This window comes from Oncorhynchus gorbuscha, linkage group LG12 (assembly GCF_021184085.1).
Source record: "Oncorhynchus gorbuscha isolate QuinsamMale2020 ecotype Even-year linkage group LG12, OgorEven_v1.0, whole genome shotgun sequence".
NCBI lineage: Eukaryota > Metazoa > Chordata > Actinopteri > Salmoniformes > Salmonidae > Oncorhynchus > Oncorhynchus gorbuscha.
In genome coordinates this window covers 45,258,522-45,275,740 of record NC_060184.1, presented here as the reverse complement: position 1 = coordinate 45,275,740, position 17,219 = coordinate 45,258,522, and the positions used below count along the sequence as shown (strand labels likewise).

Below are 17,219 nucleotides of genomic sequence, written 5' to 3'. Positions count from 1 at the left end.
GACATTTAATCCTAGTAAAAATTACCTGTTTTAGGTCAGTTAAGATCACCACTTTATTTTAAGAATGTGAAATGTCAGAATAATAGTAGAGAGAATTATTTATTTCAGCTTTGAACTCTTCATCACACTCCTAGTGGGTCAGAAGTTTACTTGCACTCAATTAGTATTTGGTAGCATTGCCTTTAAATTGTTTAACTTGGGTCAAACGTTTCCGGTAGCCTTCCACAAGCTTCCCGCAATAAGTTGGGCGAATTTTGGCCCATTCCTCCTGACCGAGCTGGTGTAACTAACTGAGTCAGGTTTGTAGGCCTCCTTGCTCACACAAGCTTTTTCAGTTCTGCCCTCGCGTTTTCTATAGGATTGGGGTCAGGGATTTGTGATGCCCCCCCCCAATACCTTGACTTTGTTGACCCAAAGCATACTTCCAAAGTTGTGGCAAAATGGCTTAAGGACATTATCCACTTGGAAGATCCATTTGCAACCAAGCTTTAACTTCCTGACTGATGTCTTGAGATGTTGCTTCAATATATCCACATACATTTCCTCCCTCTTGATGCCATCTATTAAGTAGGTCCAACTCTAGGAGACAGAACACATCTCCTTCCTGAGCGGTATGACAGCGGTGTGGTCCCATGGTGTTTATACTTATGTACCATTGTTTGTACAGATGAACGTGGTACCTTGAGGCATTTGGAAATTGCTCCCAAGTATGAATCAGACTTGTGGAGGGCTACCTTTTTTCTGAGGTCTTGGCTGATTTATTTGGATTTTCCCATGATGTCAAGCAAAGAGGCACTGAGTTTGAAGGTAGGCCTTGAAATACATACACAGGTCCACCTCCAATCGACTCAAATTACGTCAATTAGCCTATCAGAAGCTTCTAAAGCATTGATATAATTTTCTGGAATTTTCCAAGCTGTTTAAAGGCACAGTCAACTTAGTGTATGTAAACAATTAACCAGCATGGCTACCACAGCATTCTGCAGCGACACGCCGTGTGTAAACAGGCTGTGTAAACAGCCAACAAGTGCTCAGCATATGTGAGAACTCCAACACTATTGGAAAATCATTCTAGGTGAAGCTGGTTGAGAGAACGCCAAGAGTGTGCAAAGCTGCCTTCAAGGCAAAGGGTGGCTATGTGAAGAAGCTCAAATATAAACACGTTTGATTACTTCATGATTCCATGTGTGTTATTTCATGGTATTGATGTCTTCACTATTATTCTACAATGTAGAAAATAGTAAAAATAAAGAAAAGCCCTTTAATGAGTAGGTGTTTGAAAACGTTTGACTGGCATTGGGGTGGAAAGCCGCAAGGGATCTTGTTCCGGCCATATGCTCCACAGGGAGTGAAGAGGAGAAACATTAGGTAATAAACCAAACCGTTCTTTCTTGGCCTCCCAGTCAAAGCCCTAGCCTGACTAAATGACTTTCCACTCCAAACACATCACCACAGGTCCCTGCAGGACACATCAAGAGGCATTAGCAGGAAGCAGCCCTCAACCCTCCCCTTCCTGTGGCCATAGCTAATCTGCTCTTTAGCACTGCTGCTATAGTTACCTCAGTCAATGGCTGCCTTAATAGTACAAAGCCATTTAGGAAGCACGTATCAGTAATGTAATCCTGTTGTCTAATGCCCAATGCCTCAGGTATCACTTCTATTGAAGCCTACCAGAGAAACAGGATGGGACCAGTTTTTTAGTAACATTTGTTTGCCCTTTCCAAGGTATAGAAGAAGCTATTGATTCATGAACTCATTGCTACCATTCAGCTGTATTTATGAACCTTATCTTAGAGCTAGGGCTGGGCGGGTATACTGTATTTTCCTATATACCGGTATTGATGCTTTACATTCTATAACGTTATGTTGGTTAAATGTAATACATCAGTTTTTAAAGTTTATTCCATTTGCTACTTGTCGTCTCTGTCCCTCTCCTCCTGCATGCCACTTCTCCATGCGCTTCCCACACCAAGCCCTAACCCCCATTACTTGCCGTGCCGTTCACTCAGTCTGCAACAAGATGGTGACAACAATACTGATTCTTACTATGCTTCTTAATATAAATCCATAAGTGTTCCATAATTACACTATCTGCAAACAGACAGTTTATATATTTTGTTTTATTTTGTTTGTGGAAGTATATCTTTCTAAATCAGAGAGTAATAGGCGAAGCATGAATGTTAAGCTAGCGCTAATTACCTACACGGAATTAAAATAAATGAATTAGGCACTAATCCATGGATTTCACATGACTGGGCAGGGGCACGGCCATGGGCGGGCTGAGCATAGGCCCACCCACTCGGGAGCCAGGTTCAACCAATCGGGAGCTCGGATCAGCCAATGAGAATGAGTTCTCCCCCAAAAACTGCTTTATTAGACAGAAATACTCCTCAGTTTCATCAGCTGTCCAGGTGGCTGGTCTCGCAGATGAAGAAGCCGGATGTGGAGGTCCTGGGCCGGCACAAGGTGCACCTGTGTAATAATCATGCTGTTTAAACAGCTTCGTGATATGCCACACCTGTCAGGTGGATCGATTATCTTGGCAAAGGAGAAACGCGCACTAAAAAGGATGTAAGCTAAATGTGCACAAAACTTGAGAAATAAGCTTTTGTGGCCATGGAACATTTCTGGGATCTTTAATTTCAGCTCATGAAACCAACACTTAATGTTGCATTTAGAGTAACTTCCGGCGCCGACAGAGATGGCCGCCTCACTTCGCGTTCCTAGGAAACTCTGCAGTTTTGTTTTTTTACGTGTTATTTCTTACATTGGTACCCCAGGTCATCTTAGGTTTCATTACATACAGTCGAGAAGAACTACTGAATATAAGAGCAGCGTCAACTCACCATCAGTACGACCAAGAATATGGCTTTCCCGGAGCGGATCCTGTGTTCTGCCTTCCACCCAGGACAACGGAATGGATCCCAGCCTGCGACCCAAAACAACGACGTCGTAAAAGAGGCAAACGAAGCGGTCTTCTGGTCAGGCTCCGAAGACAGGAACATCGCGCGCCACTCCCTAGCATTCTACTCGCCAATGTCCAGTCTCTTGACAACAAGGTTGATGAAATCCGAGCAAGGGTAGCATTCCAGAGGGACATCAGGGACTGTAACGTTCTTTGCTTCACGGAAACATGGCTCACTGGAGCGACGCTATCGGAGTCGGTGCAGCCAGCTGGTTTCTCCACGCATCGCGCCGACAGAAACAAACCTCTTTCTGGTAAGAAGAGGGGCGGGGGCGTATGCTTTATGGTTAACGAGACATGGTGCGGTCACAACAACATACAGGAACTCAAGTCCTTCTGTTCACCTGATTTAGAATTCCTCACAGTCAAATGTCAACCGCATTATCTACCAAGGGAATTCTCTTCGATTATAATCACAGCCGTATATATTCCCCCCCAAGCAGACACATCTATGGCTCTGAACGAACTTTATTTGACTCTTTGCAAACTGGAATCCACATATCCTGAGGATGCATTCATTGTAGCTGGGGATTTTAACAAGGCTAATCTGAAAACAAGACTCCCTAAATTGTATCAGCATATCGATTGCGCAACCAGGGCTGGTAAAACCTTGGATCATTGCTATTCTAACTTCAGCAATGCATATTGTTGCTCCCTGCCTACAGTCAAAAGTTAAAACAAGAAGTTCCCACGCTGAGGTTTGTTCAATGCTGGTCCGACCAATCTGATTCCACGCTCCAAGACTGCTTCAATCACGTGGACTGGGATATGTTTCGTATTGCGTCAAACAACATTGATGAATACGCTGATTTGGTGAGCGAGTTCATTAGAACGTGCGTTGAAGATGCCGATTAAAACATTCCCAAACCAGAAACAGTGGATTGATGGCAGCTTTTTCCCCTGTTCACCCACGACTGCGTGGCCACGCACGCCTCCAACTCAATCATCAAGTTTGCGGATGACACAACAGTGGTAGGCTTGATTACCAACAACGACGAGACTGCCTACTGGGAGGAGGCGAGGGCCCTCGGAGTGTGGTGTCAGAAATAACCTCACACTCAACGTCAACAAAACTAAGGAGATGATTGTGGACTTCAGGAAACAGTAGAGGGAACACCCCCCTATTCACATCGATGGAACAGTAGTGGAGAGGGTAGCAAGTTATGTTCCTCGGCGTACACATCACAGACAAACTGAATTGGTCCACCCACACAGACAGCATCATGAAGAAGGCGCAGCAGCGCCTCTTCAACCTCAGGAGGCTGAAGAAATTTGGCTTCTCACCAAAAGCACTCAAACTTCTACAGATACAGCACTTCTACAGCACAATCGAGAGCATCCTGTCGGGCTGTATCACCGCCTGGTACGGCAACTGCTCCGCCCACAACCGTAAAGCTCTCCAGAGGGTAGTGAGATCTGCAGAGGGGCAAACTACCTGCCCTCCAGGACACCTACACCACCCGATGTCACAGGAAGGCCATAAAGATCATCAAGGAACACAACCACCCGAGCCACTGCCTGTTCACCCCGATATCGTCCAGAAAGCGAGGTCACTACAGGTGCGTCAAAGCTGGGACCGAGAGACTGAAAAACAGCTTCTATCTCAAGGCCATCAGACTGTTAAACAGCCACCACTAACATTGAGTGGCTGCTGCAAACACACTGACTCAACTCCAGCCACTTTAATAAATGGGAATTGATGTAAAATATATATCACTAGCCACTTTAAACAATGCTACTTAATATAATGTTTACATACCCTACATTATTTCTCATATGTATACCTATATACTGTACTCTATATCATCTACTGCATCTATGTAATACATGCATCACTAGCCACTTTAACTATGCCACTTTGTTTACATACTCATATGTATATACTGTACTCGATACCATCTACTGCATCTTGCCTATGCCGCTCTGTACCATCACTCATTCATATATCTTTATGTACATATTCTTTATCCCCTTACACTTGTGTCTATAAGGTAGTAGTTTTGGAATTGTTAGCTAGATTACTCGTTGGTTATTACTGCATTGTCGGAACTAGAAGCACAAGCATTTCGCTACACTCGTATTAACATCTGCTAATCATGTGTGTGACAAATAAAATTTGATTTATATTTTTGTTCAGTATACATGAAGTAAGAGAACGATTACAATTTTAACATCTAATTAGACTAATTAAGGTCCCCTGGGAAACACTGACTAACACTGTTTCCTACCCTGTCATTGAAATCCCAAAACCTATATAGTGCTGGTTCGACGGATCTAGTGGCTTTTTCATTCATTGTCATGTCAAACAAAAATGTATTCAAAGCTTCAAAGCGCTGCCCACTAGATTCCACTATAGAATTAGAATAATAAGTATATTTCCAACAGTTGGCCGATTAATTAGGCCTAGATTCCTTGCCCACAACATGCAGAATTACACGGCAGTGTGAAAAGTATAACAAATGAGTGCAGGAAATGCAGAAATTGATGAAAATTATGCATTTTTGGGGGGGGGGGTTAGATTGTTTTATGCTGTTCAATCAGAATGGATGAAACCCCATTGAAATCACTTAGAATGCATTTGTTGCCACCCTAGGCTCATGAACTACTCAAAGCATATTTCAAACTTGTATTATTCAAAAACACAAAATATTGTAAAAAAAATATGGAAAATATTGTGATATGATATTTTGGTCATATCGTCCAGCCCTACTACTCAGAGTAATCCGTCTAACCAGCACTATATAGGTATTGGGATTTCAGTGATATGTATTCCAGATAGCAATAATCTGACAGTAGTGATTTACTTACACCTTGTCCTCCCCATTGAAGATAAGGAAACGTAAACACAATGGATGAACCGAGTCAGGGATTTCAGTGCTTTCCCTTTGCTCGGGTGTTGACATCAGTGTGTCTGTTCTGCTGCTGCTTGATAGCTAGGCCTACAACTAGGCTCAGTGTGGAATGGTAGAGTACCTGGCTTGATCTGAACATGAAGACCAAGGCTCTTTCACAGCATGATAATGCCATTCACAGGGCAGATATGCAAATGTTCTAAACAGAAATATAAAGGCATCATGTAAAGTGTTGGTCCCATGTTTCATGAGGTGAAATAAACACTTGAAATCAGAGGTCGACCGATTATGATTTTTCGACGCAGATTCCGATTATTGGAGGACCAAAAAAAGGCCGATACCGATTATTGGAGGACCCACACACACAAAAAGCCGATAACGATTATTGGATGAAAGCTGGCGGTTCCTTTTAACATGAGTCTTCAACATTCCCAGGTAAGAAGTTTTAGGTTGTAGTTATTATAGGAATTTCTCTATACCATTTGTAGTTCATATACCTTTGACTATTGGATGTTCTTATAGGCACTTTAGTATTGCCAGTGTAACAGTATAGCTTCCGTCCCTCTCCTCGCCCCTGCCTGGGCTTGAACCAGGAACACATCGACAACAGCCACCCTCGAAGCAGCGTTAACTATGCAGAGCAAGGCGAACAACTACTCCAAGTCTCAGAGCGAGTGACGTTTGAAACGCTATTAGCGAGCACCCCTCTAACTAGCTAAGCCATTTCACATCGGTTACACCAGCCTAATCTCGGGAGTTGATAGGCTTGAAGTCATAAACAGCTCAATGCTTGAAGCACAGCGAAGAGCTTCTGGCAAAAAGCCTGAAAGTGCTGTTTGAATGAATGTTTACGAGCCTGCTCGTGCCTACAGTCGCTCAGTCAGACTACTCTATCAAATAATAGGCTTAATTATAACATAATAACACACAGAAATACGAGCCTTCGGTCATTAATATGGTAGAATCCGGAAACTATCATCTCGAAAACAAGACGTGTATTCTTTCAGTGAAATACGGAACCGTTCTGTATTTTAGCTAACGGGTGGCATCCATAAGTCTAAATATTCCTGTTACATTGCACAACCTTCAATGGTATGTCATAATTACGTACATTTCTGGCACATTCGGCAGGCCAAACTGTTGCATATACACTGACTGTGTGCAATGAACGCAAGATAAGTGACAATTTCATCTGGTTAATATTGCCTGCTAACCTGGATTTCTTTTAGCCAAAAATGCAGGTTTAAAAATATATACTTCTGTGTATCGATTTTAAGAAAGGCATTGATGTTTATGGTTAGGTACACGTTGGAGCAACGACAGGCCTTTTTCGTGAATGCGCACCGCATCGATTATATGCAACGCAGGACAATGATAGAAATATCATCAACCATGTGTAATTATAACTAGTGATTATGATTGATTGATTGTTTTTTATAAGATAAGTTTAATGCTAGCTAGCAACTTACCTTGGCTTCTTACTGCATTCGCATAACAGGCAGGCTCCTAGTTGGGAAGGTGGTTAGAGCGTTGGACTAGTTAACCATAAGGTTGCCAGATTGAATCCTTGAGCTGACAAGGTAAAAATCTGTCGTTCTGCCCCTCAAGACAGTAAACCCACCGTTCCTAGGCCGTCATTGAAAATAAGAATGTGTTCTTAACTTACCTAGTTAAATAAAGATGTTTAAAAAAAAAAATTTTTTTTAAATAAATAAATATCGGCGTCCAAAAATACAGATTTTCGATTGTTATGAAAACTTGAAATCGGCCCCAATTAAATCGGCCATTCCGATTAATCGGTCGACCTCTACTTGAAATGTTTGTACCGGGCAGATGGCAGACAGCCATCTGGCGTTGTGTGGGCGAGCGGTTTGCTGATGTCAATGATGTGAACAGAATGCCTCATGGTGGCGTTGGGGTAGGCAGGCATAAGCTATGGACAACAAACTCGATTGCATTTTATCAATGACAATTTGAATGCACAGAGATACAGTGACGAGATCCTGAGGCCCATTCTCGTGCCATTCATCCACCGCCATCACCTCACGTTTCAGCATGATAATACATGGCCCCATGTCGCAAGGATCTGTACACAGTTCATGGAAGCTGAAAATGTCCCAGTTCTTCCATGGCCTGCATACTCAGACATGTCACCCATTGAGCATTTTTGGGATGTTCTGGATCGACAGCATGTTCCAGTTCCCGCCAATATCCAGCCACTTCACACAGCCATTGAAGAGAAGTGGGACAACATTCCACAGGCCACAAACAACAGCCTGATCAAGTCTATGCGAAGGAGATGAGGAAAATGGTGGTCACACCAGATACTGACTGGTTTTCTGATCCACGCCCATACATTTAAAAAAAAAAAAAACTAAGGTATCTGTGACCAAACATATCTGTATTCCCAGTCATGTGAAATCCATAGTTTAGAGCCTAATGAATTTTTTGCAATTTGGCTGGTTCCTTATATGAACTGTAAAAAAAGTGAAATTGCTGCATGTTGCATTAATAGTTGTGGTGCTAGACTAGTGCAGTAGTAGTTACAGCACATGGAGTAAGTACCTAACTCAGCCTTGCAGACCAGCTTCAAGGACAGAGAAATCGGTCATTCAACCAATTAAATCCTATCATGGAAAGGAACATTAGAATATGAGGTGCGTCTCTTACTTTCCCCTCCAGGAGTGTTTGGTTGTGTAGAAACAGGCCAAGTCTTTGTTGTCTTTGATGACATTCATCTTCTGGCAAGATCTGCAATATAGGAGAACAAGGTCAAGGGAGACAGACACAAAGGGATGATGAAATAGGCTTTTTAGAGTCTTGCTTTAGGGTCACTTCAATGAGTACATACAGGTGGCAATGGATGCCAGGCAACGTTAATTTAAGCAAATGGCAGAAAGCATAGACTGGCCTACGGTCTGCAAATTCAACTACGCGTCGAAATCCTGGTTGACATTCCATGTGCTGGCTGGGAGAGTCCCGTGACCGTTGCGTCACTGGCAAACTCTGTGGCACTAAACAGTGTTGAACGAGAGTCAAATTGACAAGACGGAGGTGATACTCTCTGACTGATAGATACTGTCTCAACAGCAGTCACAGCAACAAACAAAACAAAAAGCAGCCTTTGAGCCAATCACATCAGCATACAAAGAGAATGTGTTGGTCATCTTCACAAAACAATGAAGCCGGACACCATGGCCACATTGCATGCACAAGCATGCTGCTTTTTGTTTTGTTTGTTGCTGTGACTGCTGTTGAGACAGTATCTATCAGTCAGAGAGTATCAACTCTGTCTGTTGCATGTTATTAAGTCGCTCTGGATAAGAGCGTCTGCTAAATGACTTAAATGTAAATGTTATTCAATCATTTCATCCCAACTGCTCGTGAACGTCAACGGACTTCTGCGTAGTTAGGCTCTAAAAAAATTACTTTGTTCTATTTGAGACGCTTGACGCGCTGAAAGTGCCACCTCTCCCATCTACTAATTGGTTTTCACAGGCATACTAACCCACGTGGGTGATTGAAAGATGAGCGAGGAGAGATTAATCAAAGAAAACTAACTAGGTTTCCCATGTTCTGTGGATTAATTGTTGGGAGTAGAGAACATACGATTTTGTATGACTCAAAATGGGTGAAAATTCTACAAAGATCCAGCAAAAAAGATATACTTCAGTACTTGTGTTGAGAATACTAGACCGATGTGGATTGTAACTAAGCTATCATGCACACACCACCGAAATCACAGAAAGTCACTAGATAAAAACCAGCAACTAGTAGTAACTAGTAAACAGACAGAGACCAACAGACAAACAAATAGTACAGTGAGACAGTAGCAGTAGACTAGTAGTAAATTGCGCCCAGAGAGCATTAGTAACCTCTCACTCTTGGTTGCTGCGCTGCCAGTGTTACAGAGGGAACCTGTGTCAGCCCTCTGCCCAGATAACCTGGAAATAAATGACTGCTCTTTTCCTTCCTCTCCATGTCAGCCTGCAGCAAGGGGCAGCGAAATAAGTCAAGTTTGCCCCCAAGAGATAAGTTGAATCCTTCAATGGTAAGATTAAATCACAGAGGAGAAGTATATCATACAAAGTTCCAAGGCAACATATATGATGGGTGCTCTTCACTCTGAATCATCACTAACACATACGGTAACAAATCAGACAGGAGCTAGCTGACTAATCCTGAAGTTAGTCAATCTTCCTCTGAAAGAGAACCAGAGTTAAAACCATTAAGCCAAAAGGAACATTTCTGAATCTAAGCACATTTTTTTTAATGCATCAAACCCTTCCCCCTAATGAATTTAATCAAGCACACACAGGTGGAATTTAACAATAGGGACCGACATTTGCAATGGGCATTGAGGTTACCATGTGCTCTGCACCCCTCTCAAAGGCCATGCAGTTTAATTCTGTAACTGTGATGAGGGGTATAAAAAGCCAGCCCAGATTCCTGGACGTAGTCATGTGAGATGGCCCTTCCCAGCTTTTCCTGTGGATTAAGCTTGGGCAATATATCATTTACCCCATATACCCTCACGGTGGCTGCGGGCTACGCCACTGCTTAGAACTATAAAAAAATCTAAGATGCATCAAATAAATTATATCCAGCTCAGGGCTCCATCTATGAATTTGGTTAACTAACTTACTAGCTAAGTGGCTAGATGTCAAGATCAAGCTTCATGGTTACAGCAGACATTCAATCCGCTCCTAGAGAGTGAGCAAGTATGTCATAAGTATATGGACACCTGCTCATCGAACATCTCATTCCAAAATCATGGCCATTAATATGGAGTTGGTCCCCCATTAGCTGAAATAACAACCTCTCCTCTTCTGGGAAGGCTTTCCACTAGATGTTGGAACATTGCTACGGGGACTTGCTTCCATTCAGCCACAAGAGCATTAGTGAAGTTAGGCACTGATGTTGAGCGATTATGCCTGGCTCGTAGTCGGTGTTCCTATTCATCCAAAACCATTTCTGTATGGACCTCCGTTGAGCACAGGGACATTGTCATGCTGAAGCAGTATAGGTCCTTCCCCAAACTGTTGCCACAAAGTTGGAAGCACAAAATCGTCTAGAATGTCATTGTATCCTGTCGCGTTAAGATTTCCCTTCACTGGAACTAAGGGGCCTAGCCAGAACCATGAAAAACAGCCCCAGACCATTATTCCTCCTGCAAACTTTACAGTTGACACTATGCATTGGGGCAGGTAGCATTCTGCTGAAATCCACCAAACCCAGATTTGTCCGTCAGACTGCCAGATGGTGAAGCGTGATTTAGCACTCCAGAGAATGTGTTTCCATTGATCCAGGGTCCAATGGCAGCGAGCTTTACACCACTCAAGCAGACACTTGGCATTGCACATGGTGATCTTAGGCTCGTGTGCGGCTGCTCCGCCATGGAAACCTATTTCATGAAGCTCCCGAAGAAACAGTTCTTAGGCTGACGTTGCTTCTACAGGGAGTTTGGAACTCGGTTTTCAGTTTTGCAACAGAGGACAGAATTTTTTTTACACGCTACTCGCTTCAGCACTCGCCGGTCCCATTCTCTGAGTTTGTGTGGCATACCACTTCATGGCTGAGCCATTGTTGCTCCTAGACATTAACACTTTACAATAACAACACTTACAGTTGACCAGGGCAGCTCTAGCAGGGCAGGAATGTAATAAACTGACTTATTGGCAAGGTTGCAGGCTATGACTGTGCCACGTTGAAAGTCACAAGCTCTTCAGTAAGGCCATTCTACTGCCGATGTTTGTCTATGGAGATTGCATGGCTGTGCGCTCAATTTTATACACCTGTCAGCAACGGTATGGCTGAAATAGCCGAATCCACAAATTTGAAGGGATGTTAACATACTTGTGTGATAGATATAGCACCCCTTGTGGGCACAGTCAGTAATACCATATTTTTCTGGATCAAAAAGCAGCTTTGGTGGTGGGTGTCGCAATGAATACATTTTCTACATACGACTGATCAGATATAAAGTTTATGTTTACACTGAAATAATTTTTTCCTAACCCCCCCCAAAAAAAAATAGTACTTCAATTTGCCAAGGGAGGATACAAACACAATCAACAAGGCAGAGCAGTAAATGGATCCTACGCTGCCTCATACGACAGTGTATGGTTTTTCCAAGCAGTGAGTGCACAGTGCTCCGTAGAGCCTCTCTGAACGCTGAGTGACTGTGTAACCTGCCTTCATGTGACATTTGAATGTGCAATAACACAAAATGATTGGAGTTCTGCACAAGATTGAATGATAAATGCAAATGCTGCCGATAACAAATTATGTAAGTTATGGGAATAAATAATCAAATCTTACAACTTTTAATTGTTTTTGTCTGAAAGGAACACAGTCAGCAAGCCAGGACCCTGATGTAACAACAAACTTCTCCCCATGTCTTGATCCTCACTTGCTAGATTTGTCTTAAACAGAGCTTTCCTGGATGGCACATGAAATGGTTTGAAACAAAACTTTAACTCAGATAAGCAGATATCAAAGGGGAAAATACATGCATATAAATGACTGTGATGATAGCTAACATAATAACATTGTTACCGATGACAAAAAGCCTGGCTTTACACACTTGAGGTTTGAGAACTATGTGCCTCAACATTTCCACTGGGGTTCTTTCAATATTATCAGTTGGGAATGATGCTGCAACTGTTAACTTTAGGGAAAAAGGTATTGTGATCCTTGTTCACCACAGTTGCATAGGATCCATGCAATCAATGACTAGGCCTAATGGATCTCAGCCTTTGTTGTGGATATAGGCTTATGTGTCTGATTTACTGAAAATGGTGCTAGTGAGAATCAAGACAAGGCTACATTTAAAACGGTTACTTTAATCTTGGATAACGGGTGGATGTAGCTAACCTTCTGGTCTACAACAAATTTGATATTGACAGATATTGTTCTCCAATTTCATTGTTGCCACTAACTTACAATGACGCAAAATCACCTACACATAACGTTACTGATAACGCAGTAGCAAAATAATGTAGTAGCTAGAAGTACAAAAACAATGCATATGACAGCCACAACCAAGTTAGGTCAGCCTGAGAATGTAGATGCTGCTATCAAATTCAATGTTTGATTACTAAATGCATTTCATTGTACATATCACACAGGTCATGACCAAAACAAACACCTTGCTAGACGTAGCTGAGTTTACTCAACTCTACGATATAACGTTACATCTCGATGGAAGATATCCAAATGACATGGATCCAAGTTAAACTAACGTAAAGTTATGCTAGACGTTGACAACTTCCGTTAGAAAAAGTAGTTAGATACTTTCGTAGACACAATGAAAGATCATGTATATATGAGTGTCTAATTTGATAAATACCTGCTGACTCACTTTAACCACACCCCGTTTGCCAGCCGCGGTGTATTTGTCTTTGGTAACGTTAGCAAGCTACAGGCTAGTAGGGCCACATTCAAGTGCAGCTCTAGCTGGCCAAGTTGGAAGGATACGGATAGAGACGAGACCTAGTAAAGACGGAAGCCGAAATGGCCAATTCAGTGATACATATTGTAAATATCTCATGACAAGCGACGCCTACAACTGTCGCAATGTTTTTATTTTTATCAACACACACTTCAACTGGATGTGCTTTTCACCAGAGGGAAGCTAGCAAATTGTATACAGTAGGTCTTCCATGCTTAGCTAGCTTAGCAAGGGTTCTGTGTAATTTACACGGAGGTGCAGTCGTAGATTAATTTACCTGTTTGTTCGCGACCAGATTTGATTATTTTCCGAACCTCAACCCCCGACACTCCAAGATGCGTGGCTGTTGTGTTTCTGTCTTGCCAACCCGATGATGTTGCTGTTCAATTGCGCTTTCAATGCTTAGGATGCTGCCATATTCCTGACAGGCGAAAGCGCACGCGCGAAACCTAGGTTTTGATTACTGTCAGAAGTGACTATTCATAGCAGTTTCGTGCAATTAACGTAGCAGGTTAGGATAATTCGGTCAAGGCTTGGAAAAGAGTTCGAGTTATATGCACGTTTTTGACGTCACGTTAACATTCGCGGCATCCCTTCTAGACATGACCCGAAACCTGCCTGTCATGAGTGTGTCAGCTGATTGGTTTGTCAGGAAGTAGCGCTTTCTAAGCGAAATTGGCTATAAACCTAGATCTAGGATCAGCATCATACCAAAGAGTGTAATATCGCGTTCAAAACAATTGGGAACTCGGATATCTCTGACTTCAGTGCGTTCAACGCAACTGGGAACTCGAAAAACGGTCGTCCAACTCCGGCTTGCCGCCTGAAGCTCACCAACGTCATGATTTGACGACGTTTTTCCCGAGTTCCCGTTTGTCTTGAAAGCACCATCTTTCTCGAGCGCCGACTTTCAGGCCTGAAGATAAATGACGTCATGATTTGACTTCGTATTTTTTGGGAGTTCACAGTTGTCTTGAATGCACCATAAGCCTTGTGTATTGAGAGCAATACATATACTGAACAAAAATACAAACGCAACATGCAACAATTTCAAGATGTTACAGGTCATATGATGAATTCAGTCATTTGAAATTAGGCCCTAATATATGGATTTCACATGACTGGGAATACAGATGCATCTGTTGGTTAAAGATACTGTTAAAAAAATATATATGGTCCTCAGGATCTCATCATAGTATTTTTGTGCATTAAAATTGCTATCGATAAATTATGTTCGTTGTCTAGCTGATGCCTGGTACCAACCCCACCGCCACCATGGGGTACTCTTTTCACAACGTTGACATCAGCAAACCGCTGACCCACACGATGCCATACACATGGTCTGTGGTTGTGAGGTTGGTTGGATGTACTTCCAAATTCTCTAAAATTACATCAGAGGCGGAAGAGAAATTAACATTAAATTCTCTGGCAACAGCTCTGGTGGACATCCCTGCAGTCAGTATGCCAATTGCACGCTCGCTCAAAACTTGAGACATCTGTGGCAAAGTGTTGTGTGATAAAGCCACATATTTTAGAGTGCCCTTTTATTTTTCCCAGCACAAGGTGCACCTGTGTAATGATCATGCCGTTTAATCATCTTTTTGCTATGCCACACCTGTCAGGTGGATGGATTATCTTGGCAAAAGACAAATGCTCACTAACAGGGATGTAAACAAATTTGTGCACAAAATTTGAGATAAATACTTTTTTTGCATGTGGAACATTTCAGGATCTTTTATTTCAGCTCATGAAACATGGGACCAACACTTTACATGTTGCATTTATATTTTTGTTCACTGTATAACTGACCTTAAATGCGCAAATAAACAGTAAACCCAAATAATTAGCAGAAAGACGCCTTCCAAATTAAAACGGTACATCACTTTTCCTCTCTACCCGACCACCATATAATCTACAAATTACTTTTAACTAAATCATTTTAAACATACGGTACATTTTGGTACATTCACTCCCTGTCATGGTTTTCTCACAATTACTGAGAATCAGTATAGTAATCACATGCAGGCAGTGGTTTCATCTGTTATTTCTAAAGGGGAATAAAACACAGAATAGGCAAATACATGAAAAGAGACAGAATGGGACCATTTTTTTGCTTTTGTTGTTGTCCTCTGGACAACAAAAAAATCTGCAAACTTTGAACTGGTGCAAAATAAATTAAGTCTTGCCCACTACTGTTTTCATTCCTGAAACGGTCAAATGTATTTCATCAAGAGTGTTGTACCGCCCTCTATAGACAGCATCTTGACCCTTCCGCTCAAAGTAGTAATGACAGGATCCACTCTATGTTGTCACATACAGGCTAGGATTGATGCCATCTATTTACAAATGAGTGTACTATTTAAGATGCAATTGTATCTCCTACCTGAAAATGTAATATAGATATGAAATAAGTTGAACCCTCCATCACTTCCCTACTCTATTACAGTACACTCTGGTAGAGACCTAATTTGACTTACATATGGCGCAACAAATCTGTCTTGATCACAAGAACGTCCTCCACAAATGTGCACTCCCAGAGCATAGATAAAGAATACAAAAACAGTTAAGTACTATGAAACAATAAAATGACATTTGTCTAGTTTTGACCTCAGTTTGTAGAACTCAGGTCAGTCACACAGCCTTGTCAAACCAAATAGCTAGAGATAGCAAAAGATAGCAAAGATAGTTTCTAGAATTGTGTCATGTGACAGACTCAGTATAGTCAATCAAAGTACAGTTGGTCCCTAGTTCACCAAATGTAGTTCTCTTAACAATACAACACAATTCAGCAGTGACCTGCCAGCCAGCTCCTCAAACCGGGACTAGTGTCACCTGGGTCCCATACCATAAAGTGTGATAACTCACCTTGCTTGAATGTAGATGGGAAACATCTTGGCTTCTGTGACTGAGTGGCAGAGTGATGTTGAGAGTGGGACAGGGACGCTGAGTGGTCACGTTATGAAGCATCTGATTCAGGGGCCTACCAGTAACCTTGCGCTGCCCATTAGCTAAATTGAATTATAGATAGACACAAGAGGAAAGGGGAGCATTTGGCTTCTATAGGATCCTGCAGAAACAAAATGTACATTGATATCTACAGACTTCAAAGAAAAGAGGCAAGGAGGGAGGCCGAATTAACTTTGACAAACTTTTTATTTCGTTCACATGGAGTCAAATGGGAATGAAAGAACACACGTTGTTCTATTTATGTAACATATTAATTTTTTTAGCACAAGATAAACAACAGATAAGGATTTTCCAATCTGCAACAAAAAGTTAATCTCAGGGGCCTGTAAAAGGGTCACAGATCACAGAATTAGCTGTGGTTGATAAAATACCTTCAATGTGCTTCTCTGAGCCATTTAGAAAAATAGGGATATGGATAGGGATAGGGATACGCAATATGCGTAGACACATCATGAGGTCAACATGTCATGTAATAGGCCTAATGTACACTATTTTTATTTACCCTAATGTATTGTCATGAACATGTCATCCTTGAACAATTAATTACACAAAATCAATGACAAAGTTTTATAAAGACCCTCAATGAAGATAAAGGAGGTCATGTTCTTTTGTTTTAAGTTAATGTTTTTTTTTTTGTTATTGGTAATGAAAATATATCGTATAAAGCAGTATATATTACTCGCAAATTGTGTAACGATTCTCGTTGGTGGAAGGAGAGGAGGACCAAAATGCAGCATGGTAAGTGTTCATTATATTTTAATAGAAAAACTGAACACTGCACAAAATAACAACAAAGAGAAAACAAAACAGTTCTGCCAGGTGAACCAGACACTAAGCAGATATTAAACACCAACAACCAAAAAGTTGGAAAACAGGCTACCTAAGTATGATTCTCAATCAGAGACAACGAACAACACCTGCCTCTGATTGAGAACCATACTAGGCCAAACACATAGAAATATAACAACATAGAAAAAAGAAC

The 17,219-nt window shown here is 41.8% G+C and overlaps 1 protein-coding gene across 1 annotated transcript in view; it reads right to left on the bottom strand.

The window, feature by feature from the left end:
• Positions 1-13,291, bottom strand: part of LOC123991051 (dnaJ homolog subfamily C member 13-like) — a 60,150-nt gene extending 46,859 nt beyond the window's left edge. Inside the window, exons 1-2 of the mRNA XM_046292194.1 lie at positions 13,181-13,291; positions 8,488-8,568 (exon numbers count right to left, since the gene is read on the bottom strand). Of these exons, the coding sequence (XP_046148150.1) occupies positions 8,488-8,555 (68 nt within the window). The 5' untranslated portion in view covers positions 8,556-8,568; positions 13,181-13,291. The remainder of the gene's footprint in view (positions 1-8,487; positions 8,569-13,180) is intronic.
• Between the last annotated feature and the right edge of the window lie 3,928 nt (positions 13,292-17,219).